Source organism: Myxocyprinus asiaticus, chromosome 1 (genome assembly GCF_019703515.2).
Source record: "Myxocyprinus asiaticus isolate MX2 ecotype Aquarium Trade chromosome 1, UBuf_Myxa_2, whole genome shotgun sequence".
NCBI classification, from domain to species: domain Eukaryota; kingdom Metazoa; phylum Chordata; class Actinopteri; order Cypriniformes; family Catostomidae; genus Myxocyprinus; species Myxocyprinus asiaticus.
Genome location: NC_059344.1, coordinates 7,013,109 through 7,040,936, shown reverse-complemented (window position 1 = coordinate 7,040,936; position 27,828 = coordinate 7,013,109). Strand labels below are relative to the sequence as shown.

At 44.0% G+C, this 27,828-nt stretch overlaps 1 protein-coding gene across 1 annotated transcript in view; it reads right to left on the bottom strand.

The window, feature by feature from the left end:
* The window catches only part of LOC127448982 (ATP-sensitive inward rectifier potassium channel 10-like), a 54,088-nt gene that overhangs the window by 9,928 nt on the left and 16,332 nt on the right, over window positions 1–27,828 (bottom strand). The window contains exons 2-5 of the mRNA XM_051712009.1: window positions 8,893–9,252; window positions 8,543–8,754; window positions 8,216–8,347; window positions 7,368–7,545 (exon numbers count right to left, since the gene is read on the bottom strand). Of these exons, the coding sequence (XP_051567969.1) occupies window positions 7,368–7,545; window positions 8,216–8,347; window positions 8,543–8,754; window positions 8,893–9,250 (880 nt within the window). The 5' untranslated portion in view covers window positions 9,251–9,252. The remainder of the gene's footprint in view (window positions 1–7,367; window positions 7,546–8,215; window positions 8,348–8,542; window positions 8,755–8,892; window positions 9,253–27,828) is intronic.

The following is a 27,828-nucleotide window of genomic DNA, read 5'->3' as shown; positions in this document are numbered from 1 at the left end:
TCATAAGGAAATTTTAGCTGCTGGCCAAGGTTGACCACCATTGACCAATCACTTCCATGTACCAGGATTGACCTTTCCTCCCTCCATGCCGTGCCTTGTGCGGCACCTCCCTTTTTAACAAACTCAATGTACTTCCTCTGAGGAGCATGATGGCCTTTGTTCTCCTTTATTCTACACACCTCAAGGATCTCTGCCAGCTTTTCATACAGAACCTGATCATGCAGGACCTGTACCGTCCTTGTGCCAAGTGGTCTTGCACCCAGCCATCATGTGCTGCAGATTTGCTCTTGGAGCCTCGCAGAGGGGACAACTCTCCAAATTTCCAGGGCTTGGAAGAGTGTCATAGGTGGATCTTATTAGAAAACTTAGCCTGGTATGGGGTATCTTCCACAGGTCAGCCCATCCTAAAACTCTATAATAAATGTTCCTCACTTTTATTGAGACTGGACACAGTAGTGTGTTTGCTAAATCAATATTTTACTATTTGAATGCATAATGGTAGCCTGCTGGTAAGTGATAGCTGTGTAGTGTGTCAACCTCACTTTCCTGGCCTTAAGAGATGCACTAGCGACCAAGGCTAGAGGCCATAGCCTCCTTGCTAGCATGTCCAACTCCCATGCCAGGGATCGGAAGTTTGAATCCAGCTCAGGGCAGGTCGAGTAGGACCGGCGACAAATGCACTTCGCTTAAAAAAAAACTTTTACTGGTCCACGATGTTAGGAGGTAGTTAGGGATAGTACTGACTGACACAGAAGTCGGAGCCCAGATAATGTCACTCAACTGTGGGTAATAAGTAGGACGCATGCATCAGATGGGCAGCCAGTGGTGTGATTGTGGAAGCTGGCCCACCAAGTGTCTGGGGAAATATGGCTCTGTGTGGACTAATCTTCCTCTTCTACTGTGATTGTTTTCTGGTTGGGAAGTATCACTGTTTTCTTACTACCATCACTACTACACGGGAACTCTTTTTAAAACTGAACATTACCGACAGACATCAGGGCTGGACTGGGGAATCGGACCGCCACGCGACTTGCCATCGGGCTAAAGCAAAGCAAATGCAGGTGAGTGGCCTCTCTCTGGGAGTCCCCTAGCTGACACACACACAAACACAAAAACACACACACACATACATCGTAGCTAGGACAGACTCCCACATTATTTTGCACCACGTAGGGACAGATATCAGAATCAGAATCAGAATGAGCTTTATTGCCAAGTATGCTTACACATACAAGGAATTTGTCTTGGTGACAGGAGCTTCCAGTACACAACAATACAAAACAGCAACAAGACGTTTAAAAAATAATTAAAAATTGAATAAAAAATAAATAAATAAATATTGAAAATAAAATAAAGTATAGATAGAATACACAATAGGCAGTTTTAACTGTTCATGAGATGGATAGCCTGAGGGAAAAAACAGTTCCTGTGCCTGACGGTTCTGGTGCTCAGAGCTCTGAAGCGTCGGCCAGAAGGCAACAGTTCAAAAAGGTAGTGGGCAGGGTGAGTGGGGTGCAGAGTGATTTTTTTTCCTCACTCTGGAAATGTATAGTTCTTGAAGGGAGGGTAGGGGGCAACCAATAATCCTCTCAGCAGTCCAAACTGTCCTTTGTAGTCTTCTGATATCCGATTTCGTAGCTGAACCAAACCAGACAGATCTTGAAGTGCAGAGGACAGACTCAATGACTGCTGAGTATAACTGTATCAGCAGCGCCTGTGGCAGGTTGAATTTCCTCAGCTGGCGATGGAAGTACAACCTCTGCTGGGCCTTTTTCACAATAGAGTCAATGTGGGTCTCCCACTTCAGGTCCTGTGAGATGGTAGTGCCCAGGAACCTGAATGACTCCACTGCTGCCACAGTGCTGTTTAGAATGGTGAGGGGGGACAGTGTTGGGGTGTTCCTCCTAAAGTCCACAATGATCTCCACTGTTTTGAGCGTGTTCACCTTAAGGTTGTTTTGACTGCACCAGACAGCCAGCTGTTTAACCTCCCTTCTGTATGCAGACTCATCTTCATTTCGTATGAGGCAGATGACAGTGGTGTCGTCTGTAAACTTCAGGAGCTTGACAGAGGGGTCCTTGGCGATGCAGTTGTTGGTGTAAAGGGAGAAGAGTAGTGGGGAGAGCACACATCCCTGGGGGGCACCATATAAATGGTGTATGGGCCAAAGCCCTAACCAGAGTGTACCCCTAGACAAATAAGTTTACTAGTAGGGTCATAGATGTTAAAAGTTTTCCATTCTCATTTACTAGCCAGTCTAAGGCCTTATATGTCATTTTCACGGGCTTGGATTATGATAATTGTGAATGAACATGCGTGTGCCCTATTTACGAATGTTTGGAATTCACCAACATACACATGTTTAACTAACAACTCTGGTATATACGCAGTGTTTGTAAATCCGGGGGTAAGTTTTCGGGAAAGTCCATTTTGTGAGCAAATTACTCACAATTGACTAAAATATTTACGGAAGTTTCATGAATGAGGCCCATTGATTGTAATATCTCAAATAATTAGGACCTGAAATTCTTTGTCCATACGCCACCAGTATCTGTATACCTGGGAGCGCCTGCTCTCAAAACTGTTCTGGTGGATTATAAGGACACACTTTAATGACCAGGCTGTGGGTTAAACACTTCCAAATGTCAAGGGCTATGTTAGAAGAACTGTTTAGGTGAGAAGGAAACACGTGCACAAATGGACAAAACGTGTTGCATTGTATTGCAAATAAACTGTTTCCATCACCTTAATGCACATTTTTATTTATGTAAACTCTAGAAAATCCACATCTGCCTATCACATTAACTTTTAAGCAAACATTGATAGTTTATGCACATATAGAGTGTTTCCATTTGGGTTTTCTTAAGTGGAAATTTACATTTGCATAATAATAGCTGGATGGAACACCAGCAGTAGACACACACATTCAGTCCAGCCCGCTCTCACATTGGAAACATCATTTTAGTAACAATTTCCAGCACACCACCAAATTCCGTAAAGTCTTGGTTATCTTTGGAAGTTATTGTGTGTTTGAAGGATGTAGAATTATGAGATTGTTTAGCACTATCCACAGCTTTCTGCGCACCCACAAGTACATGATTATTGCGCACACATCAGAGGGAAAGTTAAAGTCAACATGAAATCAAAATTGAACTTACAGTATTTACTTTTTATACACATTATAGAATACACACGAGTACATGTTCCTGGTTTTATTGTGCATGATTCATCTGGGCACGTTATTCCATCATTCCAAGGCACACAATCTTCAAAATGTTAAAAAAGTATACCTCTGAAACTTACAAACTCACATCATTCAGGTCAGGCTCCATTCTGGTATTGAATGGCCGCAGTTCACCATCAAATCAACTCTCTATGGGTAAAATCATGTCCTGCCCTAAGGTTTTTTTCTTGTTGAATATCCTGTGTCATTTGGAAATACGTCAAATTATGGAAGTAAAATTGTGGTTGCTGTTTCATCTAGACACTCCCTGCTCTCTTATAAGCCAACAATTAAATACACAAACATTGAATACATCTCTCTCAACATGGGGAGTCAAACACACACGCATTAATATCGTTGTATATCCTGTTCAGTGGTTTGTATAACCTGATGATGAACTGTCAATGGGCTCCCTCAGAGGTCTGTGGCTCTCTACACATAAAACAACATCACATTCAGCAAACTGCCACACTGTGACTTTGTTTTTATTTTTTATTTTTTTACTATAGTTTCACACACTGGTGCACTGTGGGTACACATCTACACACACACATTTACACACAGGCACTCATGCACATACAGATTTACACACACACATGGTGCAATGTTGGGACACGCTTTCGTACACATTTTGAAACCAGTGCCAGTTTCTTCGTTTTGCTCCATTCAGAATGGCTATTTCTACCCCATACTAACAGGATTTTTGAAAACTTGTATGATCAACATGCAAAACTGTGAGGATGCAAGTGAGAAGGGATGTTAACGAGGGTTAAATTTGGAATATGTAGTACTAGATGTAAGTACGGTCTATTAAGTATAACCCTATACTGTATAATCTGACTACAGTCAATTACAGTCAAACCTTGGCCTGGTCTGGCTAGACTACCAACACAAAGAGAAAGAAACATAAGAGAGAATGTATAAGAGAAACAGTAAACAGATATCCGAGGAGATGCACATACAGGAAACATGCATAAACGTGCGAGATGGGAGTTGCAGTCAGAGATGGACAAAAGATGAGAAGATGAACAAAGAGTGAACACTGGGACCTAAGGGGCTGATGGCTTGGGCCCTTGATGGGGTAGCGACTGGGGCCATATCTAGATCCCCAGCCTGCGTGTCAGCACCAGAAACTGGGCTGCTTTGTACTTTTAATGAGACGCGCTGGCATGATCTCATACATTCCAGCCAAAGAGAGAAAATGTACAAAGGATGGGATGAAGGGAGATTGGTAATGCCACATTAGGAGAAAGAAATTGATGGGAGAGAGAGCAAGAGTGCAACAGAGGGAAAACGAGATGGAGAGAGGAAAAGACAGATGGAGACATGCATGCCAACTCGTCTGCCAATAATAGAAACCCCAAGTTCCTGTAAACCTGGGTCCTCCTATTTACTCCCCCATCTAATTACATTTTCTAAAATTCACACATTGTAAAACATTGTGTTTACTGCAGGCAGAATGTGAAATCTGCTTCTGTCCTTTCACCTCCACAAATTAAATTAAACTTTTACAGTTTTTCCCACTAAGGACTTTTATAATTTCCAAACTCCAATCCTGACATAAGAGCTCTGATCTTTACCCTTAAAACTTTACTTAATTAAAACTAGTACTGACTTTATAGCCAAAATCTACCCTGTCACTTTACCCAGCTGGAAAGCAACAGGTTAAACCAGCCTAAGGTTTTTTACTGGTCTTAGCTGGCTGGTCTCCCAGCCTGGTCAAACTGAAAAGTGATGAAAAGCCTCTAAACATTAAAACAGACCGGTCAAAACAGCTTGGCTAGGTTAGGAGATCAGCTAACTACCTTAGGCTGGTTTAAGCTGTTTTTATTTTTCAGCGAGTCTTGTTTTATGATTTAGTGAGATCTGTTTGTAACCAGCACACCTAAGACATTCAAACTAAAAATTATCTAACAAATGTTCAACTTGGAGCTACCTCAACAAAAAGTTAGCGTCAAAATTATCTAGGCCTACAATTTGCAGCTGAAATCAGAAGCGCTTCTGATGCTAATTTATACTTGCTCAAACGTAGGATTTGTTGAGTATTATTGCTTTTCCATGTGATCAAACTTGTGATTTTCGCCTTGTGGACAATAATCCGGACAAAAAAAATCCCATATACGTGCTTTGACTTGGAGGTGGGCTTTTTTGATTTGGGCAACCTAGCAACCACCCAGTTCACAATAGCAATGTTCTAGCAATAGCTTAGCAACCATACAGAAAAACCCTAACAATGACAAAATACCATTATAAAAACTACTCAGAACACCTTAGCAACCATATAACAATGATCTGGCAACCACTCTTAACATCTTAACATTGTGGTGGCAAGTTTTGCACAGGTCAGCACCACTCTAAAAATCTAGTTCACATTTACCCTCATGATAAATAAAGTAGAGACAAAATTAAAAAATAAATTGAGCCACTTTGGCAAGCCAGGTGTACTTGATTCAGATGTGAAATGTTAGTGGAAACAGGGCACTACGTGTTCAAAGTGTACTTGCTGAACCTTCTCCCTGTAGCATGACCTTGACGCAGAAACAGAGCTTCTCTGGTGTCTTTGACACATCTCCCCACACTGCTGTTCCACATTTCTCCCATGCGGCATCTCTATCCTCAGAGCAACTCTTCTGGAGTCAAAAGGCTGCTACCCAACCACGCTGTCTCTGTTTTCAGGTGTTCCCTACTGACAGTCTTCATCTGCCATTTCAGTCGACACCATTTCCGCACTCCCATGCAAACGCAACAAAGTTAAGGTTTTGGCTGTGGGTTTTGTTACATTTTACAACATTCACAAAAGAAGCGTAACACATAAACCTGTTTGGGTTTGGGGGGAAGGAGGGTTCACATTGGAGTTAGAATAGTACAACTGTAAGATTGTACAGTATGAGGAAATGGGCTGGTGTCTCTGCTGATAAGACCAGCATGAATTTCCATGGTGATCGAAGCAGTTATAGTGCTGATTTGGTGCTGGTGTAACTGATGGACCAGTACAGCTATGTTGTTCACCAGAAACAAAATGCTGGTAAACTAATATGGTCTTTCTGGAGAAACTGGTTGACCAAGGAAGGCTTGCTGGTTAAGCTTGTTAAGAAGCCTGGCAGGGACACCAGCGTACCAGCATGGTGGCCAGCAATGTTGGTAATTTCAACAGGGGTAGTCTGGTGGTTCAAGCTCAGGGCTGGTAACCAGAAGTTTGTTGGCTCGATCCTCACAAGAAACAGTCCATGAACCATCACATGAAGCACACAAACTGTGCCCTTGATTAAGTCACTCAACCCCAGGTTGCAGTAGCGAAGTTTGTCTTGTACTGTAAGTTGCTTTGAATAAAAGCATCTGCTAAGTAACTACAGTTGAAGTCAGAAGTCTACATACACTTAAGTCGTTAAAACAAATTTTTTAAAATCTACTTTGTGCATGACACAAGTAATTTTTCCAACAATTGTTTACAGACAGATTGTTTCACTTACCTCCAAAGTTGTGGCAAAATAGCTTAAAGACAAGAAAGTCAAATTATTGGAGTAGCCATCACAAAGCCCTGACCTCAATGCGATAGAAAATTTGTGGGCAGAACTGAAAAAGCATGTACAAGCAAGGAGTCCTGCAAACCTGACTGAATTACACCAGTTTTGTCTGGAAGAATGTGCCAAAATTCCAGCAACTAATTATGAGAAGCTTGTGGAAGGCTACACAAAATGTTTGACCCAAGTTAAACAATATAAAGGCAATGCTACCAAATACTAACAAAGCGTATGTAAACTTCTGACCCACTGAGAATGTGATGAAAGAAATAAAAGCTAAAATAAATCATTCTCTCTACTATTATTCTGACATTTCACATTCCTAAAATAAAGTATTGATCCTAACTGACCTAAGACAGGGAATGTTTTCTAATTAAATGTCAGGAATTGTGAAAAACTGTGTTTAAATGTATTTGGCTAAGGTGTATGTAAACTTCTGACTTCAGCTTGTACATGCTTAGTTAAAAGATCCATGTAAAGTCCTTGTAATAGGTATTTGGATAATAGGGTTCTAGAGTAAGGGTTTCAAACCATATTTTTTAGAATCTTTTCAACATAAAATTTAATTTCAGAACTCATTTTATTTTTCCAATAACCCTTCTAGTTCTCCCAGGCTTCCATACCTTTGGCAGCCCAGGCTCGCAGTGGGCTGTTGTCATCGATCACATGGTAGAAAGTGAGTGGTAGGATGAGGAAGGGGCTGTCAGTGGACGTGTCAACTTGGAAGGTTACATTCCTCTGGTCCAGACGAACTGTCTCCCCCTCTTTAGTTAAGGATGTCTGCAGCAGCTTACCTGTTACCTGGGGAATTCATGGAATTAAAGACATGATGGCTTGCTCATACAGTACATGAAGGAGATGAAAGTGAACATGAGTATGGGCCAACATGTCATTACATTAATTGCAATCCTAAATAATTTATGTTCTGTTTGACTACCAAAAATGGTATGCTGAGGATGGACTGTGCTCACCATTGTGTGATCAAAATTCAAAAGAGATATGTTCGGGGGCCTGGGTAGCTCAGTGGTAAAAGATGCTGGCTACCACCCCTGGAGTTCGCTAGTTCACTATTTCAAATCCCAGGGCATGCTGAGTGACTCCAGCCAGGTCTCCTAAGCAACCAAATTGGCCAGGTTGCTAGGGAGGGTAGAGTCACATGGGGTAACCTCCTCGTGGTCGCTATAATGTGGTTCATTCTCGGTGGGGCACGTGGTGAGTTGAGCGCGGATGCCGAGGTGGATGGCGTGAAGCCTCCACACGCGCTATGTCTCTGTGGCAACGCGCTCAACAAGCCACGTGATAAGATGCGTAGGTTGATGGTCTCAGACGCGGAGGCAACTGGGATTCATCCTCCGCCATCCGGATTGAGGCGAATCACTACGCGACCACGAGGACTTAAAAGCGCACTGGGAATTGGGCATTCCAAATTGGGTGGAAAAAAGAAAAAAAAGAAAAAAAGAGATATGTTCACCTGGCAGCCTAGAAGCAGGCTTTTACGCATGTTAGCTACACGGATCATGAGACAAGGTCGTCCCTCGTGATTGGCAACCACTGCATGCTGACTGAACTTCACTGTCTCACCACGTTTCTTCGGCCGAGCTACCTACAGATAACAGAGTAAATATATAAATCTTACTACATCAGTTTTACAGTTCATGAAAAATAAATAAACAGTATGCATCCAACCTGATCAGATCAAATCTAGTCCTTAATCCAATTTGAGTACTCTTTAATGGTGCAGTGGTTTAATATAAAATCAAAACTTAGCAACAGTTCCCCCAGATTTTGAGAATGTTACCTTGGCAAGGAAAGTTCCAGTGATGAAGATCTCCATCACCATGGTGATGACAAGCTGGACAATTAGCAGGATGATGGCGAGTGGACATTCTTCAGTGATGCAGCGAAAACCGTAGCCAATTGTAGTTTGTGATTCCAGGGAAAAAAGGAATGCCCCTGTCAGAGTTTGGACCTGCATTACGCATGGAGTGTGGTTTGATGGAGGGTCGAACTCTGGTGACAAAGAAATCAGAAAAATGGAAATTATTTCAATAACATGCAATAACATTCTGTAAAGTTTCAGAATTGAATCTGGCCTTTAATTTCAAATGTAGGAAGAATTGGTTCAAGAACATCTGCCTCGCCCCTCACCTAGCAAATCTCCATGCACAAGTGCCACCAAGTACCACAGCACCCCAAAGACAAACCAGGTGCCAGCAAAGGTGGCTGAAAACAGGAAAAGCTTGTAGCGCCACTGCATGTCCAGAAAAGTCGTCCACAGGTCACGCAAGTAAAGTGTCCCTCGGCCACTGACATGTTCGATACGAACATTGCTCCGCCCATCTTTTGATAACACCCGTCGACGACGTCTTAATGCCGCAGGACCGTTTCCTGTAGAAGTCCCACTTCCTCCACCCAGCAATGGCTTTAGAACATCTGTCTGTGTCTGGGAGTGGCAGACCTTCTGTGGGGAGGGGCTACGGGAGGAAGGGGGCGTGGCCGAGGTCATAGCTGGTAGGGAAAAGAAAAACAGTTTAAAATGCACATGTTTTCTTTTAACTGGTGATAGTCCATGGCCAGAATGTTTGTTATTTTATAAAGTAACACAAACAAATCAGTGCAGTGTTCTCGCAACTCCATAGCTGGTAAATATTTGCAATATTTCTGTGGTGTTTATAAGCTGCCTTGCCTAAATTTGCATACCTCAATACAAACAGATATTCAGACCTATGGCAGTGATTAGTTATAACATAAACCAATGCAGTTAATGCAGTTTTGAAAATAATAATAATAATAATAACAAGGTTTCTCAATGCAAAACTCTGGTTAAAGCGTTAAGTTCCCTATCTGTCACTCACTCGACGTTGTGTCGATGTAGTGACACTAGGGGTCACTCTTGGGAGCCTGAGACACCTCTGGTCTTTGATAAAAGGCCAATGAAAATTGGCGAGTGGTATTTGCATGCCACTCCCCCGGACATACGGGTATAAAAGGAGCTGGTATGCAACCACTCATTCAGATTTTCTCTTCGGAGCCGAACGGTCATGCTCATTGAGCTGAATTTCTACTGTTCATTAACCTCTGCTGGATCTGATGGCGCATTTCAGCGGCTTCTCCCTCCTCTGCACTGGTGCACTGCAGAGAACGCCCCTGGGCGCTTCGGCAGAAAAAAAAAGAGAGTATATTTTCTGAAAGAGCTTTTTCCTCTAAAAGAGTATAATTCTCTAAAAGAGCGGCACACACGGAACGTCTTTTTAAAGATGCGTCTTTTTAAAGATGCCTTTCCGATTGTGTGTTATTCCTGATTGCGGTCATTATCTCTCAACTTCGGATGGTCATAATCGCTGTCTTTCGTGTCTGGGCGCGACCCACACAGAGGCAGCATTTGTGGATGGTTCATGTTCTCACTGCGAGAACATGACCATGGCAACGTTGTGGTCGCGGCTTGCTTTCGTAAGAAATACGAAATTTTGCCACCCCAGCGGCTCCCCGCCTCAGTCCTTCTACCTATGGGTATGAGGCCAGCGCGGCTAGCACTGGGGGCGATTTGGGGACCCCAATGGGATCGCCTCCGCCGTGTATCCCCTCGAGGACCTCCCATTCCCCAGCACGCTCATCTGCCCCAGTCGGGCTTCCGGATGAGTCCGCCGGCTCATCTCATGGTGAGTCTGGCCTCTGTTCGGAGCGCGCGAAGATGACGAGCTCTCGAGCGCAGCATCGGAGAGCGGGCTTGTCCAGTCGGACGCAGAAGCCTCAGCTGGGCTCCCCCCCCCTCGGGGAAGATTGCCCAGTCACAGGCTGATGCAGAAATGATGGACATGTTTTCCCGGGCGGCCGCGAGCGTCGGGTTGGAGTGGAACCCTCCACTCTCCCCTGAACCCTCGCGGCTTGATGATTGGTTCCTGGGCTCGCGGCGCTGCTCAAAGCAGCCACACCCCGCTTCGATGCTTTTCTTCCCGGAAGTGCACGAGGAGCTGACGAAATCTTGGGAGGCACCTTTTACTGCCCGGTCCCGATTCCGCAGTTCCCCCGCCCTCACTACCCTCGATGGCGGGGCGGCCAGGGGCTATACGGCGATTCACCCGGTGGATAAGGCGCTCGCGGTGCACCTATGCCCGCAGGGCGCCGCCACCTCGCGTGGACGCCCTAAGCTCCCGTCCAAGTCCTGTAGGTTCACGTCGTCCCTGATGGCTAAATCTTACAGCGCTGCTGGACAAGCCGCCTCTGCCCTGCACACCATGGCTCTCCTGCAGGTCTACCAAGCCAAAGCGTTGAAAGAACTGCACGAGGGTAGTTCCGCCCCAGATTTGATGCAGGAACTGCGCTCAGCAACCGACCTCGCTCTCCGTGCGATGAAGGTCACGGTGCGGTCTCTCGGGCGGACGATGGCCACATTAGTGGTCCAGGAGCGCCATTTTGGCTCATCCTGGTTGAGATGGGTGAGGCCGACAAGACACGGTCTCTTGCTGCCCCCATTCCCAGGCTGGCCTATTCAGCGACACCATCGAGGACTTTGCCCAGCAGTTCTCGGCGGTGAAGCAGCAGACGGAGGCAATCCAGCACATCCTGCCCCGGCACGGCTCAAGATCCCACTCCCTGTCTGCTCGTTGCCAAGGGCATCCCCCTGCGGTGACCGCACCAGCTCCACCGCAGCCCGCCCCTTCAGCCCGGCCCCGGCGTGGAGCCCACCGCAGGAAACAGATGCCACCCGTCTCACAGTCGGCCGCTAAGAACCCACAGAGGTCATCAAAGCGCCCCTGAGACGGGCGACCCAGGGACGACGAAACCCACTCACCTGGAGCTGGTAAGAAGACCCCCGGTGGAGGGCCGGGTGGAAAATCTTTTGTTGCCTTTTTGTTTGATTTCACCGCATGCCCAAGTGACTGCGGTACCCAACAGTTCAGCAAAAGAGCGGTTTCCTTCCTCCCTGGGTCACATACCTAGTGTGCACGGTCGTCATCACGACTACCGTCCACGGGTTTTTCCTTGCAGGATTGGCGCTCCAGCGGTGGACTTCCCGCCCCTGAGCGCCCAGCTGTGGCACACAGCCGCCCCAATGTGGCAGTCTCCACGGGTTACAAGGACAGGCCTCTTCCTCCCCCGTCCCAGGCTGTTCCGGGCGTGGTCACAAGGAGCCAGGTAAGTGCTTCGACATCCCTAGACTCAGCACAGCCACGACATGGTGTGGCACCTCGAGCTCCGCCCTGCCGCGAGGCCCCACCTGCCGGTACATCCGACGACGTTGTCCCCTTGGTCCCCCTTGCATGGAACTTGGATGCGTGTCTTGCGCTTTCCAATCCGTCGCGATGGCTGATCCGGACCGTCCGACAGTGGTATCCACTTCACCGTGGTCAAGGATAAAAACGCTGCTACCTTGAGCACGGAGATCGCTACCCTCCTACGGAAGGGCGCAATAGATCCTGTCCCTCCGGCCGAGATGAAGAAGGGGTTTTACAGCCCCTACTTCATCGTACCGAAAAAAAGGTGGTGGGTTACAGCCAATCTTGGACCTGCGAGTACTGAACCGGGCTTTACACAGACTCCCGTTCAAGATGCTGATGCAAAAACGCATTCTGGCAGGCGTCCGGCATCAAGATTGGTTTGCGGCAGTAGACCTGAAGGACTGGTACTTCCATGTCTCGATCCTTCCTGGACACAGACCCTTCCTGCGGTTTGCATTTGAGGGTCAGGTGTATCAGTACAAAGTCCTCCCTTTTGGCCTATCCCTGTCTCCTCGCATCTTCACGAAGGTCGCAGAGGCAGCCTTTGCCCCGTTAAGGGAGGTGGGCATTCACATTCTCAACTATCTCGATGACTGGCTAATCCTAGCTCACTCTCGGGACATGTTGTGTGCACACAGGGACTTGGTGCTCTCACACCTCAGCCGACAAGGGCTTCGGGTCAACTGGGAAAAGAGCAAGCTCATCCTGGTTCAGAGCATCTCTTTTTTTGGTTTGGAGCTGGACTCAGTCTCTTTTTGACTTACGAACGAGCGTGCCCAGTCGGTGCTGGCCTGTTTGAACAGAAAACAGCGGTTCCACTGAAACTTTTTCAGAGGCTCCTGGGGCATATGGCATCCTCAGCGGTAGCCACCCTGCTCGGGTTGATGCATATGAGACCACTTCAGCACTGGCTTCAGACTCGAGTCCCAAGATGGGCATGGCGCCACGGGACACACTGTGTGGTCATCACGCCAGTCTGTCACCATCTTTTCAGCCCTTTGACCGACCTCTCATTTCTATGGGCAGGTGTTCCCCTAGAACTGGTCTCCAGGTGCGCCGTGGTCATGATGGATGCCTCCAAAACGGGCTGGGGTGCTGTTTGCAACAGGCACGCAGCCTCCGGCCTGTGGACGGGCCCGCGACTGCATGGCAACGGTAGCATATGTCATTTGCCAAGGCGGTCTGCGCTCTCGTTGTATGTCACAACTCGCCCGCCGTCTCCTCCTCTGGAGTCAGCAGTACTTCAAGTCGCTGCGAGCCACTCACATCCCGGGCAACCTCAACGCTACAGTGGACGTGCTGTCATGGCAGGTTACCCTCAGGGGAGAGTGGAGACTCCACCCTCAGGTGGTCCAGCTGAATTGGAGTCGATTCGGACGGGCACAGGTGGACCTGTTTGCCTCCCAAGAATCCTCCCACTGCCCGCTCTGGTATGCCCCCCTCGGCATAGACGCGCTGGCACACAGCTGGCCCCCTGGCCTGCGCAAATATGCATTTCCCTCAGTGAGCCTACTTGCACAGACCCTGTGCAAGGTCAGGGAGGATGAGGAGCAGGTCGTCCTGGTAGCACCCTACTGGCCCACCCAGACGTGGTTCTCGGACCTCACGCTCCTCACGACAGCCCCCCCTGGCGAATTCCCCTGAGGAAGGACACCTGCGGTGGTAGACAAGATCACTCAGGCTAGGGCCCCCTCTACGAGGCGCCTGTATGCCTTTAAGTGGCATCTGTTCACTAAGTGGTTTTCTTCCCGACGGGAAGACCCCCAGAGATGCGCAGTTGGATCAGTGCTTTCCTTCCTGCAGGAGAGGTTGGAAGGGAGGCTGTCCCCTTCCACCTTGAAGGTGTACGTTGCCACCATATCAGCACACCACGACACAGTCGATGGTAAGTCCTTAGAGAAACACGACCTGATCATCAGGTTCCTAAGAGGCGCCAGGAGGTTGAATCCCCCCAGACCGCGCCTTGTTCCCTCATCGGACCTCTCTGTAGTTCTTCAGGGTCTACAGAGAGCCCCCTTTTAAGCCTTTGCAGTCAGCCGAGCTTAAGGCACTCTCCTTGAAGACTGCCCTCCTGACTGCACTCACTTCCATCAAGAGGGTAGGAGAACTGCAAGCGTTCTCTGTCAGCGAAACGTGCCTGGAGTTCGGTCCGGGCTACCCTCACATGATCCTGAGACCCCAACCGGGCTATGTGCCCAAGGTTCCCACGACCCCTTTTAGGGATCAGGTGGTGAACCTGCAAGCGCTGCCCCAGGAGGAGGCAGATCCAGCCCTGTCGTTTCTTTGTCCGGTGTGTGCTTTACGCATCTATTTGGATCACACGCAGAGCTTTAGGATCTCTGAGCAGCTCTTTGTCTGCTTTGGTGCACAGCGGAAAGGAAGCACTGTCTCCAAGCAGAGGATCGCCCACTGGCTCATTGATGCCATAGCTATGGCATATCACGCCCAGGACATGCCGTTCCCCGGTAGAGCTACGAGCCCATTCTACCAGGGGTGTAGTGGCCTCCTGGGCCCTGGCCAGGGGTGCCTCTCTAACAGACATTTGCAGAGCAGTGGGCTGGGCAACACCCAACACCTTTGCAAGGTTCTACAACCTCCGGGTGGAACCGGTTTTATCCCAGGTAGTGGCACGCAATACAAGCGAATAAGCCCGGGATCGCCAGCCGGGTGTATCGCTTGCACATAGGGCCTTCCACCTCCTTTTGAGCTGAAGACGTGCGCCATTAATTCCCAGTAGTGTTCACAAATTTGTTCCCTGGTTGACTTCCTCCGAGCCCTGTGGCAGTCGATTTTTCGGAGAGACTCGCTGCCGGCCCAGTACACATGCTAACTAAGAGTCCTGTTCTGGGGTAGGTGCTCCGCATGTGGCGGTTCCCTGTAAGGCTAACCCCATGCGATGTATATCTTCCGCTAATTTGTTTCCCTATTGGCAAACTGTGTCTTCCTTGGGCAGAGCCCTCTGCCCCAGTCTCCATGTTTGTAACAACTCCTCCCCTGTTGGGTAGGATCTACCTTGAAGACTCTCCACATGGTCGGAAAGACCATGTGACTTATTTTTCCTCTTAAATATCCCCCCGTCTCTTTGGGCGAAGTGTGGTCTCCGCGGTGTCTTCCCCTTGGGAGGGACATCCCCCGACTAGACCTGGCCGCCCAGTCGGATAATCCCCCTTCTTTTTTAGGGAGTGGAAAAAAAGAAGGGGAAAAGAGGCCACAACTGGGTTAGCCTGTCTCTATCTTTTGGGTAGTCGACTTGTCCCCAAAGGGCCGTTCGACACTCATAACTATGTTGGGGGAGGTTACATGTCGACCTGGTGTGCTGGCTACGAGGCACACAGTGGTCTGCCCCCCCCACACCACCAGTTCACGTAACACAGTTCAGCCAGTTGTGGCATTTCATATAGGGACCCCTAGTGTCACTACATCGACACAACGTCGAGTGAGTGACAGATAGGGAATGTCATGGTTACTTGTGGAACAAGACATTGTGTCCCTCCTGCCACAACGCTGAACTACCCGCTGAAATGGCCAGACCTTGTCTTGGCTCCTCAGCATAAAACCTGAATGAGTGGTTGCATACCAGCTCCTTTTATAACCGTATGTCCGGTGGAGTGGCATGCAAATACCACTCGCCAATTTTCATTGGCCTTTTATCAAAGACCAGAGGTGTCTCGGGCTCCCAAGAGTGACCCCTAGTGTCACTACATCGACACAACGTCTTGTTCCCTCCATCAGGGAACGGAGGTTACACAAGTAACCATGACGTTTTCTAGACTCGTAAGATACAAACTGTAAACAGGTTAATTATGCTGAGTTTACAAATAGACTAGTTATATGCTAATCTCTTGTCTCTTATAAAGTACGTTGAGCTACTTCATATAGTATAAAGCAACCGCTAATATGCTAATACTCTAACTCATAAACTGTTCCTCTCACAAAAGGGTTAAATGGCTTATCATGCTGAATTTTGCATTTTATAATTCCTCAGGGAATCAAACGGAAAAGTCACTGTATATGTTGTATGCTTTGTATGTTTCCATATTGAGAAGTTCACAGACTAGATATATACTAGATTTAATTCAGTCTTTGCTTTATTGCTCCAAACATCGTTTTCATCGGTTTTTATCTCTTAGAGCATGAAAGTGCTAATGCTTATGGGTCATTGACAAATAAGGTTGTCCGAGGTGTTAAAAATAAGAAATCTTTTAAAAATCTAGTTTCTTTTTTTTATAATTATGAATTTTTTAGTCAAAAATATCAAGACGTTTTCTCAGGGTTACACCACAGGACCTGAACAAAATGTGCCATTTCATAAATATAAAAAAAATAAAATCAGATATTTTTTTTGTTTTGGTTTTTTACATTTCACACTTTCTTGAGGGTCTCAAGGTGTTTGCTTTGTTTTATGGTCAACATAAACAACAAATACATTTTGGTTACACCACATGATTTTGTGGACGAAAGCAGTTTCACTGCTTTTTTTTTTTTAAGAAATAACAATAAAAGATTATTATGCACTAGTCATGCCAGCATTTATTATTTCAAGAATTTCAGCTTTGACACACATTAATTTTTTTTTACATTAAGCACCTGAAAAAATATCAATATGACTTCAAATAAAAAATGTGTTTTTACATTTGTTCATCATAGAAAGATGTATTCAAGTAAATGTTTAGTGTGAATTACATTTTTATGTATTTTTAATTTAATAGATTTTAATAGACGCATTTTTTCTACTCAAATAAACAAACTAGCTAGTCTATAATGGAGGTTTAGGCTGTTTCTATGAGGGATGCTTAAACAGTAGTTCAAAAAGTTGTTCAACAAACAAAAGCGTTTTATGGGTGAAACCCTGAAAAGTTAAAAACAGGTAAATGTTGTAACTGTACATTTGTCATAGCAATATCTTACCTTCTGTTTTCTTCTTTTTAAAGAAAGACAAAAGATTTTCTCTAACTGTTCTCTTTTTTTGTTATTAAAAGTTTTTATTGATTCCATATATATATATATACACAGGTGCATCTCAATAAATTAGAATGTCGTGGAAAAGTTCATTTATTTCAGTAATTCAACTCAAATTGTGAAACTCGTGTATTAAATAAATTCAGTGCACACAGACTGAAGTAGTTTAAGTCTTTGGTTCTTTTAATTGTGATGATTTTGGCCCACATTTAACAAAAACCCACCAATTCACTATCTCACAAAATTAGAATACATCATAAAAAAAACATTTTTAGTGAATTGTTGGCCTTCTGGAAAGTATGTTCATTTACTGTATATGTACTCAATACTTGGTAGGGGCTCCTTTTGCTTTAATTACTGCCTCAATTCGGCGTGGCATGGAGGTGATCAGTTTGTGGCACTGCTGAGGTGGTATGGAAGCCCAGGTTTCTTTGACAGTGGCCTTCAGCTCATCTGCATTTTTTGGTCTCTTGTTTCTCATTTTCCTCTTGACAATACCCCATAGATTCTCTATGGGGTTCAGGTCTGGTGAGTTTGCTGGCCAGTCAAGCACACCAACACCATGGTCATTTAACCAACTTTTGGTGCTTTTGGCAGTGTGGGCAGGTGCCAAATCCTGCTGGAAAATGAAATCAGCATCTTTAAAAAGCTGGTCAGCAGAAGGAAGCATGAAGTGCTCCAAACTTTCTTGGTAAACGGGTGCAGTGACTTTGGTTTTCAAAAAACACAATGGACCAACACCAGCAGAAGACATTGCACCCCAAATCATCACAGACTGTGGAAACTTAACACTGGACTTCAAGCAACTTGGGCTATGAGCTTCTCCACCCTTCCTCCAGACTCTAGGACCTTGGTTTCCAAATGAAATACAAAACTTGCTCTCATCTGAAAAGAGGACTTTGGACCACTGGGCAACAGTCCAGTTCTTCTTCTCCTTAGCCCAGGTAAGACGCCTCTGTGGTTCAGGAGTGGCTTAACAAGAGGAATACAACAACTGTAGCCAAATTCCTTGACATGTCTGTGTGTGGTGGCTCTTGATGCCTTGACCCCAGCCTCAGTCCATTCCCTGTGAAGTTCACCCAAATTCTTGAATCGATTTTGCTTGACAATCATAAGGCTGCAGTTCTCTCGGTTGGTTGTGCATCTTTTTATTCCACACTTTTTCCTTCCACTCAACTTTCTGTTAACATGCTTGGATACAACACTCTGTGAACAGCCAGCTTCTTTGGCAATGAATGTTTGTGGCTTACCCTCCTTGTGAAGGGTGTCAATGATTGTCTTCTGGACAACTGTCAGATCAGCAGTCTTCCCCATGATTGTGTAGCCTAGTGAACCAAACTGAGAGACCATTTTGAAGGCTCAGGAAACCTTTGCAGGTGTTTTGAGTTGATTAGCTGATTGGCATGTCACCATATTCTAATTTTTTGAGATAGTGAATTGGTGGGTTTTTGTTAAATGTGAGCCAAAATCATCACAATTAAAAGAACCAAAGACTTAAACTACTTCAGTCTGTGTGCATTGAATTTATTTAATACACGAGTTTCACAATTTGAGTTGAATTACTGAAATAAATGAACTTTTTCACAACATTCTAATTTATTGAGATGCACCTGTATATATATATATATATATATATATATATATATATATATATACTAATAAAAAAAACAAACAGAATATTTGAAATCACATTATATTATTTACAACCCTTCCTCCCGAACATTAACCACCCCACCACCCAACACAAACAGATACCCCAGTGGTCAAATACAATTGACAAAGACACAAACAGACAATAAAACAGAAGAAAATATTTAGAAATATATTTTAAAAAAGTATATGTTCAAAAACAAAAAGGCTACAACATACACATTTAAAACAAAACGTCTCCCTCCACTGCCCCTCCCCGAGAGCCCTCCAAAAGGGCCTAATAGCTGCCCCACCTCCTGATGAACATATCCATGTTGCCTAGCCTTCTATATGACAACTCCTCCCAAGCTGCCACCCTGCCATTCTCCTCGCACCACTCACGAAACGAGGGGGCTCCAGATGACTTTCATACTCTAAGGATAACCTGTCTGCCCACCATAACACCGGCCAGGATCCAATTCTTCATGTACTTATCTCCTACATCAATGACCGCCCCGTCACCCAAAATACAGAGCCTGGGGCAAAAGGAGATCCGAGTACCCAATACGTCGCCCATAAAATTCTGGACCCTCAACCAGAACTCCTGTATCTTACGACACCCCCAAAAAACATGGGTGGTATCTCCATCTTCTGAATGGCATCACCAGCAGGTGGGTGTGTCCTTAAGACCAAGCCTATACAATTTAGAAGGAGTCCAATAAAATCTATGTAGAATCTTAAATTGCATAAGGCGCACCCTTGTATCTCTAGATGCAGACTTGACATTTTTAAGAATCCTAGCCCACACTCCCTCCTCCAAAAACAAATTTAAATCTTCCTCCCATAATCTTTTGAGGGAATTTAAAGCTCCGTCCCCCAGACTATGAATTAGCAGGGAGTAATGCACTGATGCCTCATGACCTTTTCCAAAAGCAGTAATCACCACTCCCAGAGTATCTGCTGCACTAGGGGGGTGCGTGCCACTCTCAAAAACAGTGCAGAGTAGGTGGCACAGCTGTAAATACTTAAAAAATTGAGATCTGGGAATCCCAAAATTTTGAACCAAATTTTCAAAATGTCTCAATACTCCACTCTCATATAGGTCACTGATTGTATTAACCCCCCTCACAATCCAATCTGACCAACAGAAAGGGGACTTATTAAAGCATAGTTTAGGGTTCTGCCATATGCTCAAGGCTACGTTTAAATAAATATCTGAATTAAACACTCTGGACATTTTTGTCCATATCGAGTGTAAATGCAAAATAACAAAATTAGGCTTTGCAGAGGCAAGATGGGGCAAGAGCTTCCTTTTCAATACAAAACCAGGGAGGGGCTCTCTCAGGTGGAAGTGACCAATGAGCCAAATGTCTGAGACCGAATGCATAATAATAAAACAAAATCTTGGGTAGGCCTAGCCCACCTTTGTCGATCGGCCTATGTAACTTATTGAAATTTAACCTGGCACACTTACCATTCCAAATGAAGGACTTTGCTATGCAATCAAATTGCTTGAAATAAGAGAGGGGGACATTTATAGGGAGAGATTGTAACAGGTAGTTGAATTTTGGAAAACAATTCATTTTAATTATATTAACCTTTCCAATCATCGATAAGTGTAATGAAGCCCACCTGTCCACATCATTCGAAAACCTTTCTATTAAGGGATCAAAATTAACTCTGACTAAATCAGACAAATTTGCTGGGAATAAAATTCCCAAATACGTAATGCCCTGTTTGGGCCACTGGAAGGCGCCTGGCTGGAAGGCCATTACTGGACAGTACGCTGTCAAAGCCAAAGCTTCGGATTTAGACCAATTGACTTTGTATCCTGAGAACTTGGATAAGGAATTCATAATTCTATGGAGGCAAGGCATAGATCTAGTGGGGTCGGATACGAATAATAAAATATCATCTGCGTAAAGCAGAAGCTTATGCGTCACACCTCCTGCAATCACCCCTGGAAAATCATCCTCCTTTCTTATCATGGCTGCTAATGGTTCCAGGGCAAGACAGAACAATAATGGGGAAAGAGGGCAACCCTGCCGAGTGCCCCTATTTAGAGTAAAATAATCTGAAATTAATTCATTTGTTTGTACCGCTGCTACAGGGTGTCTATAAAGTAACTTAATCCAACCAATAAATGTACTCCCGAACCCATACATTTCCAAAATCTTAAAAAGATAATCCCATTCTACCATATCAAATGCCTTTTCAGCGTCAAGTGAGATGGCAGCGACCGGAGACTGATCATTCGCTACTGACCACATGATATTGATGAGACTCCTGATGTTATCAGAAGAGCTGCGGCCCCGAATAAACCCCACCTGATCTATATGTATAAGAGATGTCATAACCTTAATAATCGGTTAGCCAAAATTTTTGACAACATTTTTACATCTAGTTTGATCAGGGAGATTGGACGGTAACTTTTACACTCGCTTGGATCTTTGTCCTTTTTTAGAACAAAGATCCGGGCTTGTGTCATGGTTGGAGGAAGCTTTCCATTCTTTAATGATTCAGTATAAACTTCTAACAAAAGTGGAGCCAGTTCTGTAGCATAGGATCTAAACAATTCTGCGGCAAAACCATTTGGCCCCAGAGCCTTGCCAGTAGCAAGGGACTTAATTACCTCATCAAGCTCCTCCAAGGTTATTTCAGAATCAAGAGAGTTTTTTTGCTCAGTCGTCAGTTTAGGAAGATCTAATGGTTCCACAAAGTTTCTAATATCTTTATCAGTAGACGAAGACATGGAACTATAAAGATCAAGGTAGAACTCTTTAAAGGCGTTATTAATATCAATGGCCGAGGTAAAAATTTCACCACCAGCAAGGGAATGGTAGAAAGAGACACTCTCTGCTTTATATATCTAGCCAAAAGCTTCCCTGCTTTGTCCCCCGACTCAAAGTATGACTGTCTTGCCCTGAATAACCAAAACTCCACTTTCCGCGACAAAATAGTATTATATCTGTATTTCAATCGGGTCAATTCTCTGAGACCATCAGATGACATACGGCGCTTCAGCTCTGCCTCTGCACTTTTAATATTTCCTTCCAACTCCACGAGTTCTCATACCTTGGATTTTTTGATGAATGAGGCATACTGTATGATCCGGCCCCTAAGAACCGCCTTAAGTGCCTCCCAATCCACGCCCACAGAGGATACTGAGGACCAGTTGGTCTCCATATAAACATTGATTTCAGTCTTTAACATTTGTTGGAAATCAGGATTTTGCAAAAGGATACATTAAGGCGCCAACTATATGATTTCTTTTTCTCTATATGTGGCAACACCTCTAAACTCACCAGGGCATGATCCGAGACTAAAATGTTTCCAAATGAGCAATCAACAACAGATAAAATGAGGGATTTGGATATACAGGTGCATCTCAATAAATTAGAATGTCGTGGAAAAGTTCATTTATTTCAGTAATTCAACTCAAATTGTGAAACTCGTGTATTAAATAAATTCAATGCACACAGACTGAAGTAGTTTAAGGCTTTGGTTCTTTTAATTGTGATGATTTTGGCTCACATTTAACAAAAACCCACCAATTCACTATCTCAAAAAATTAGAATATGGTGACATGCCAATCAGATAATCAACTCAAAACACCTGCAAAGGTTTCCTGAGCCTTCAAAATGGTCTCTCAGTTTGGTTCACTAGGCTACACAATCATGGGGAAGACTGCTGATCTGACAGTTGTCCAGAAGACAATCATTGACACCCTTCACAAGGAGGGTAAGCCACAAACATTCATTGCCAAAGAAGCTGGCTGTTCACAGAGTGCTGTATCCAAGCATGTTAACAGAAAGTTGAGTGGAAGGAAAAAGTGTGGAATAAAAAGATGCACAACCAACCAAGAGAACCATAGCCTTATGATTGTCAAGCAAAATCGATTCAAGAATTTGGGTGAACTTCACAAGGAATGGACTGAGGCTGGGGTCAAGGCATCAAGAGCCACCACACACAGACATGTCAAGGAATTTGGCTACAGTTGTCGTATTCCTCTTGTCAAGCCACTCCTGAACCACAGACAACGTCAGAGGCGTCTTACCTGGGCTAAGGAGAAGAAGAACTGGACTGTTGCCCAGTGTTCCAAAGTCCTCTTTTCAGATGAGAGCAAGTTTTGTATTTCATTTGGAAACCAAGGTCCTAGAGTCTGGAGGAAGGGTGGAGAAGCTCATAGCCCAAGTTGCTTGAAGTCCAGTGTTAAGTTTCCACAGTCTGTGATGATTTGGGGTGCAATGTCATCTGCTGGTGTTGGTCCATTGTGTTTTTTGAAAACCAAAGTCACTGCACCCGTTTACCAAGAAATTTTGGAGCACTTCAGGCTTCCTTCTGCTGACCAGCTTTTTAAAGATGCTGATTTCATTTTCCAGCAGGATTTGGCACCTGCCACACTGCCAAAAGCACCAAAAGTTGGTTAAATGACCATGGTGTTGGTGTGCTTGACTGGCCAGCAAACTCACCAGACCTGAACCCCATAGAGAATCTATGGGGTATTGTCAAGAGGAAAATGAGAAACAAGAGACCAAAAAATGCAGATGAGCTGAAGGCCACTGTTAAAGAAACCTGGGCTTCCATACCACCTCAGCAGTGCCACAAACTGATCACCTCCATGCCACGCCGAATTGAGGCAGTAATTAAAGCAAAAGGAGCCCCTACCAAGTACTGAGTACATATACAGTAAATGAACATACTTTCCAGAAGGCTAACAATTCACTAAAAATGTTTTTTTATTGGTCTTATGATGTATTCTAATTTTTTGAGATAGTGAATTGGTGGGTTTTTGTTAAATGTGAGCCAAAATCATCACAATTAAAAGAACCAAAGCCTTAAACTACTTCAGTCTGTGTGCATTGAATTTATTTAATACACGAGTTTCACAATTTGAGTTGAATTACTGAAATAAATGAACTTTTCCACGACATTCTAATTTATTGAGATGCACCTGTATATATAAAAAAAAATCTATTCTAGAATAAATCTTATGGACTGATGAAAACAATTTATAGTCCCTACCAGATGGGTTCAAAAGTCTCCAAATATCTGTAAGACCAAGATTTTTACACATCCTGTGGCGTCAATGTTGCTCTAGGGGGCTTACACACTTTTGCTTCACTATGATCAAAGACTGAGTTCATCAAAGATTAAAGTCTCCTCCCAATATTATATCATGAGGGGTGCCAGCGGTTTGCAACATCTCTTCACAATCTATAAAAAAGCCCTGATCATCAGTGTTAGGTGCGTAAATATTAGCCAAAATCAGACTTTGCCCCTGAATTTCTGCTAAAACAATAATGACTCTCCCTAATTTATCATTAATCTGTTTGAGACATTTGAATTGTAAATGTTTATTTATCAATATAATGACTCCCTTGCTCTTACTTGAGCCAGCACTAAAGAAAACATGTCCACCCCATATCTTCCCAAATTTTTCAGCTTCCTGCGGGGAAAAATGCGTTTCTTGAAGAAACACTATAATCATATTTCTTACGTTTAAGAAAAGAAATAACCTTCCTTCTTTTTATGGAGTGCCCCAACCCATTCACATTCCATGTGGAGAGAGACAGTACACTCATATTAACATTTGGCATTTTGATATAATAGAAAAAATAAATTGTGTGCCAAAAACAAAATGATGAAGACCACATTTCAACATTAATGCAACAATAAAACCCTGAACTTACCCCCGAACAAAACAAACAGAAAAAATAAAAACGTGCGCATTACCCCGCGCACAAAAGCGCCAACTGGCGTCAATCCCTCTAAACTCAAAGAGTCCATGTACACATACGAGAGTCCCCGTGACAATTTTGCCATCGGACTGCTAAATTTTGCCTCACAAATTTGTTAGGCAAAATTACATAACATCAAATATTTTGTACAACAAACCCCAGCCAATTGGCAGAATAAACACAGAGAATGTGTAGACTCACAGAACTGTCTCGAAGGTGTGTTCCTTCACAAAACAAATTCCAGCTGATATAAAGCCGTTCAATTTCCTCGGTCAGACAAACGAATCTTCAGTGAGCCAGCTGATGAGTGCAGCAGATGACGTAATCATTCCAATGTCTCACGAAAATACTCCACAAATCATACTCCATCCAACAGGAGGCATAATCACAAGGAACTGACAGATTCATCCATAACTGTCCCGAAGTAAAGTTATTGAACAAAATAAGCTCCAACCGCTAGGCAGAACCAGCACAAAAGGAAATGAAATATGCATACCAGTTCCTCGGATGGTCAAGAGTCAATGAACTTGGAGGCTGCATAAAAGTATATCCCATGACTTACACAGTCTGCCAACTTTATAAAAGACATCCTTTGTGTGGGCATGTAGATATGTTGCAGTCATCTGTAGTGTCTATTCTCAATCTGGCCGGGAACTTCATTGGAAATGTGATCTTCCGTCAATGCAAAAGTTTCTTTAAGGAAAAGTGTTAATCCGCAAAACAAACTCCGGCCGCTCGGCAGAGCCAACGCAAAAAGAAACAAAAATGGCGCCCAGCTTCCTCTGAAAGCCAGAGTATGTACAATGAGTCAATCCACTCACAAGAGAAACAACCAGTGGTTACTCACCCATTGTTTCTATAAAAGACATTGCCTGATTGGGACATGTAAATACTCTGCAGCCGTCCTTGGTGTTTATTCTCAGTTTGGCAGGGAACATCAGAGCAAAAGTTATCTTCCGCTGATGTAAGAGTTTCTTGCATTCCTTGAACCCATCGCGTTTCACTCTTGTCGAGTTCGCAAAGTCCGGAAACAAGAAAATATTGTGATTCTTCCAAAAAAGCTTTCCTTTGCTCCTCGCCTGGAGCAACACGAGATCTTTATCGGATGATCTCAAAAATTTGGCCAGGATTGATCGGGGCCTGTCTCCCTCAGCAGATCTGCGAGCCAGGACTTTATGGCCTGTTATGTCGAGCACACTCGGGAAAAGCTCGTCTAGGAATTTCACCATATCTCTGCCCTCCTCATGCTCAGGAATTCCCACAATTCGAACGTTATTCCTGCGGCTTCTATCCTCAAAATCTTAAAGCTTTTCAAGAACACGTTCCAAATCAATTTTGGTCACGGGCGGATTAGCGGCTAATTCCCTCTCTGATGACTCCAAATAATCGATTCGTCTCTCAACATCTGTCACTCTTGTGACTAACTCAGATAAATGTTTTCCATCGCCATAATCGATCGACGTATTACAGCGAGATCCTCCAAGTCCGCAAGTACCTTCGTCAACATCACCGACATGTTGGACAGTTGACGCTGGTTTTCTTCTCCCGCCACGCCATCCAAATTGAGTCCCCGGTCCACAGGCCTGTCTGGGCTTTCATCTTGAACCCATAAGTGTCTTTTAATGTCTCCAGAGCCCGATGATTTTGACTTCTTTGCCATGTTTACCTCAAACAGCAAATGTGTAACTGGGTGTATCGAATTTCACCGGATTATATCATGAAAATAATTTTAAAAATTAGCAAAGGGCGCAGAGCTGTCTCTCACATGTCTGTCCTTCGCATGCCGTCTTTTTTCCACTCTCTAACTGTTCTCTTGACCATTTTGATCAAAACCCGCAAGTATGATTTTTGCTTATAAAAGTAACACACCACACCCCTCATCAACAACTCAACAATTTGAGGTATCATTCATTTGTCAAAATTCCTAACTTTAAAAATGCACTTCGCGGCTCTCTAGCGACATCTGTGGTTGGAACCTAAAATTGCAAGCAACTTGCGGAGGAACATTTTAAGTGATTTGTGATTCGGTACTGCTCTTCTGGTGGATGAATCTCATGGTTTGAGGTTACCTGTGTCAGGATCCAGCTACTTCTGTTGGTTTAGTTTATAGTTTTGTGGCTGGATTCTGACATCCATGTTCTGTGTTCGTGTTTTCATGTCGGAGCATAGTGTCTGGGTCCTGACTCTTCAGGTTAGTGTTCCGAGTCGAGATCCGGACACTTGTGCTCCATGTCTTGTCTGTGTGAGCGCATGGGTTTATTTAACTTCCCATGCCCTCTTCTATCGGTCTTGTGTGTTGTGTGAGTGCACGTGGTTGTGTGTGGTTCATCATCGCCATATGTACTCATGTCTGTTTCATCTTGTATGTTACCACATAGCCTTGTGTTTGTTTTGTCATGTGCTCCCTGACTCTGCCTCCTTGTTCCCTTGTCACTCTCACTTGTTTAGTCCTTGTTAAGTTAATTAGTTTCACCTGCTCCTCATGTGCTTCCCTCTCTATATATTGTGCCCTCTTCCCTCATGTCTCTGCCAGATTGTTTTTGTAAGTTTTCTAGTGTGTGTGCACGTGCGTGCGCACGCATTGTGATTTCTAGTCTTGTTCCCTGTCAGTTCCTGAACTTTGGTTTGTTTTTGCCTTGTTTTGTTGTTCTTCTGCCTCGTGAAAGTTTTTGTTTGTATTTTGTTTATTAAAAAAAAAAAAAAAAGCCTTTTTTAAGAAATTGCCTCTGCATTTGGGTCCTCCCACAAATATCCGTGACAAACTGCTTTGCATGTGATCACTCTGAGATATTTACCTATAGAGCAGGAGCCATGATGTGCTATATTCATGTTGATATGTTATTCGTTTAAACATTTATAACACAAATTTACTTTAAGGAAGATAAACAACAGTCTTATTTACATATAGTATTTTAACATGATTATTCAAGTGTTTTATCCACTACACAATACACTTTAATGTTTGTATTGTACTACACATCTCAATTTAAGAGATGAAACTTGAATTCAGTTGAAGACACTACATTTTTATATTACAATCTACAGCCTCATTGGACAATACAAGAGAACCATAATACTACAATAGTAGGTCTTTGCACCGCAAACATTAAGACTTTAATCTAAAAACGCAAACTGAGGATTCAGTTATGATGGGGATGAAATATCAATTATTGAGCATGAAAATAATATGCAGAAATATGCAATATAACAATTACAATAATAAACGTTTTATAGTTTTGTTGGAAGTTATAATAGAGAGATGGTAACAAACTAAACAAATGAATATACCGTGCTAAGAAATCTGGGGCCGGTTGCACCAGCTATACATTCAAACTTAGCTTAGTTGTGGCATAAATGGGCAATAAGTCACAATTTATGCACTAATTAATATTTGAGCATTGCACCATTAAACTTAAGTAGGACAAGCCCGGTGTCAAGTTTCAACACATTCAAAATATGTATAGGATATTAAAATGATTAAATGTCTATTTTCCCAGCCTGTTGTATTAGTATTTATTTATCACCCCTTATTTATT